The 2,449-nt window shown below is 29.1% G+C and overlaps 1 protein-coding gene across 1 annotated transcript in view; it reads left to right on the forward strand.

Annotated features, from left to right (window-relative positions):
- LOC111637958 overlaps window positions 1-1,952 on the forward strand; it is a 9,863-nt gene extending 7,911 nt beyond the window's left edge. The window contains exon 3 of the mRNA XM_023383564.1: window positions 1,229-1,952. Within this exon, the coding sequence (XP_023239332.1) occupies window positions 1,229-1,840 (612 nt within the window). The 3' untranslated portion in view covers window positions 1,841-1,952. The remainder of the gene's footprint in view (window positions 1-1,228) is intronic.
- Window positions 1,953-2,449: the final 497 nt, after the last annotated feature.

Genomic DNA, 2,449 nt, shown 5'->3' on the forward strand with positions numbered 1-2,449 from the left:
TAATTTATATATAATACTGTACAGACGATAGCAAACTCAATTTAGCCGCTCCGTAGCGTGGCGCAGGGCGGAGGAAAGTAGTTCGGCTGCTCATCCACTATTGGTCCAGATTCTATCAATCTTGTCGCGAAACGAGTCAGCGACGATGTTTTAGGAGCTCCTTTATACGTATGTTGCTACAATTTTTTCGCTACGTTATAGGAATTGTCGTTATAGGAACGCACGTTATAGGGGGGTCGACTGTATGTGGGATTTTTTTTTTGTTGACTGAAGATCTCACTGATTGGAGTCATATTTGTGCTTTGGCTTTAAAGAGCAATTGAGGACAGATTGTTCTAGATGTGGTCTCAAGCCTTGATGAAATTATTTAGGTATTCTGGAAGTTTGGAAGATCTTGGAAGACCCAATGAACATTGATAGTGCACTAGATGTATATATGGTTCCATTAGATGATGAAGGGTTCCAGACATTGAGAAGTATCTAGTGTACATTGGGTCTATAAAAATAAAAAACAATTGGTAGAACATAGGCATGATATAATTCACAAGAAGAGTTCCATGGCCCTATCCACATAAGCATCAGACAGTGAGGTTACAGTGAATTTGGACCAAGGATATACTGTACAGTAAGATCTGCTGTCCATACAGAACAACTAAGAGAATTAGAAGCCCTTGAGATCTTTAAGACATACAAGAATGGTCATTGCATTAATTTTAAAGAAGAAAAATGCATATATCACACCTGGCAAGCACATTATGATTTAAATTAATGATTAATTGGTCATCTATCTATCAGCATCACATTGATACATTCAAATTTGAATTATTCCTTGTTCTTTGGACTCACCTTGTTCAAATGGGATAGTGCCTGATGAAGATCTTGGGCGTAGATCAAAAATGTTGGTTTTTCTAGTGAATTAACTGCAGTTGGACTGGATCAAAGTATTTTAGAGGTGTATTTTTGTTCATCCAGTTTGAAAGGTATTGTTTATAAATGTAGATAAAGGAAAAGCTGTTTGACGAGTTTATAATTAAAGGTAAAATCGGCAAATAATCTGTCTCATTATATAACATGTATCCACTTTCAAGTTGGTGTTTAAACATAGATGATGCATGGGTTATCTGCACAAAATTATAGTAATTGAAATTTTTAAATTTATATTTTCATTCAATTAATTAACTTTTATTTATGTTAATTATTATTTTAAAAAACTGTATTTTATTTACAGCATGAAACAAATAATCAAGTGCCACATATTATACTAATTGGAGACTATATTTTTAAAAATTTATGCATCAAAAATGAAAACTGGAAAATTGACATATATGCAAACAATAATTGGAAGTTACAGAATGTGTTGGAATATATAAAATTAGAAATATCAAATTTAACAGGAGAAGAAATAATATTTATACATCTTGGAATAAATGACTTTTTATCAAGAGGTAGCAGTTCTCTGAGTGAAATCTGTTCCCTGGTTAAAGATTCATTAAATGAAATTCGGACACAGGTAAAAATCCTCATTCTTAGTGCAATTTTACCTTTCCCACATTTTGATACGGTGGTTAATCACAAAATTCAATGCCTCAATATGTTCATACGTGAACTGTGCAAGAAATCAAATCTTGGATTTATTAACTTGCGCAAAGCATTTATGGATGGTAACTTATTAAAATCTGATTTGTTTGAAGATCAACAGTATTACTTGAATGAAAATGGAAGCAAGATAATGTGTGATGTTCTTTTAAAAAATTTTGAATTTGCTGTACTGAAAAGCAAGGATGTTAGCTTCAAGCAAGAAGTATCATCTTGTCAAGAGACAATTGAATGGTTTAATTAAATGCAAGCCATATTTAATAACTATTATAAAAATTAATAACTTTTTCACCCAAGTAAATTTAATATAAATATTCATTAAAAGAAATTTATTGCAGAATTTTTAATATAAAACTCAGGGAGAAAAGTTATGCAAAAAACATTATTATTTGTGTATTAACAATCAGTACTTGTAATTCTTAAAAGAATTAAATTTTATATAATTTTTAGTTTAAACTAAAATATTATTTATATAACAATTTATTTTAATTTCAGCAAAAGTTTCTGCAGAATTGTTTAAAATTTTTATATAATTTATTTTTCTTTGATATTCTTTATTAATCACAATAGCTTATTGAAATTCATCTGCTTTTAATTTTTAAAAGTTAGCACTTTTTTGTTAAAGCAAAAAAAACTAAAAAGTTACTTGAAATTAAAATAATTGCTGTAGCTATAAAATTGTTATAGCCAAAACATTTAATTTTGTGAGGGGAAAAAAATTGGAAATAAGAGTTTAAGTGTAAGTTTTTATATCTGTCAGAGTATGCATCAAAGTGTCTTGAAAATTAAATGTTTATAAAAATATATTGTTTAACTTTGTAAAAAAATAAAGTTGTAAATTTATATAATAATG

This window comes from Centruroides sculpturatus, unplaced genomic scaffold (genome assembly GCF_000671375.1).
Source record: "Centruroides sculpturatus isolate CEXI.00-Female unplaced genomic scaffold, Cexi_2.0 scaffold716, whole genome shotgun sequence".
NCBI lineage: Eukaryota > Metazoa > Arthropoda > Arachnida > Scorpiones > Buthidae > Centruroides > Centruroides sculpturatus.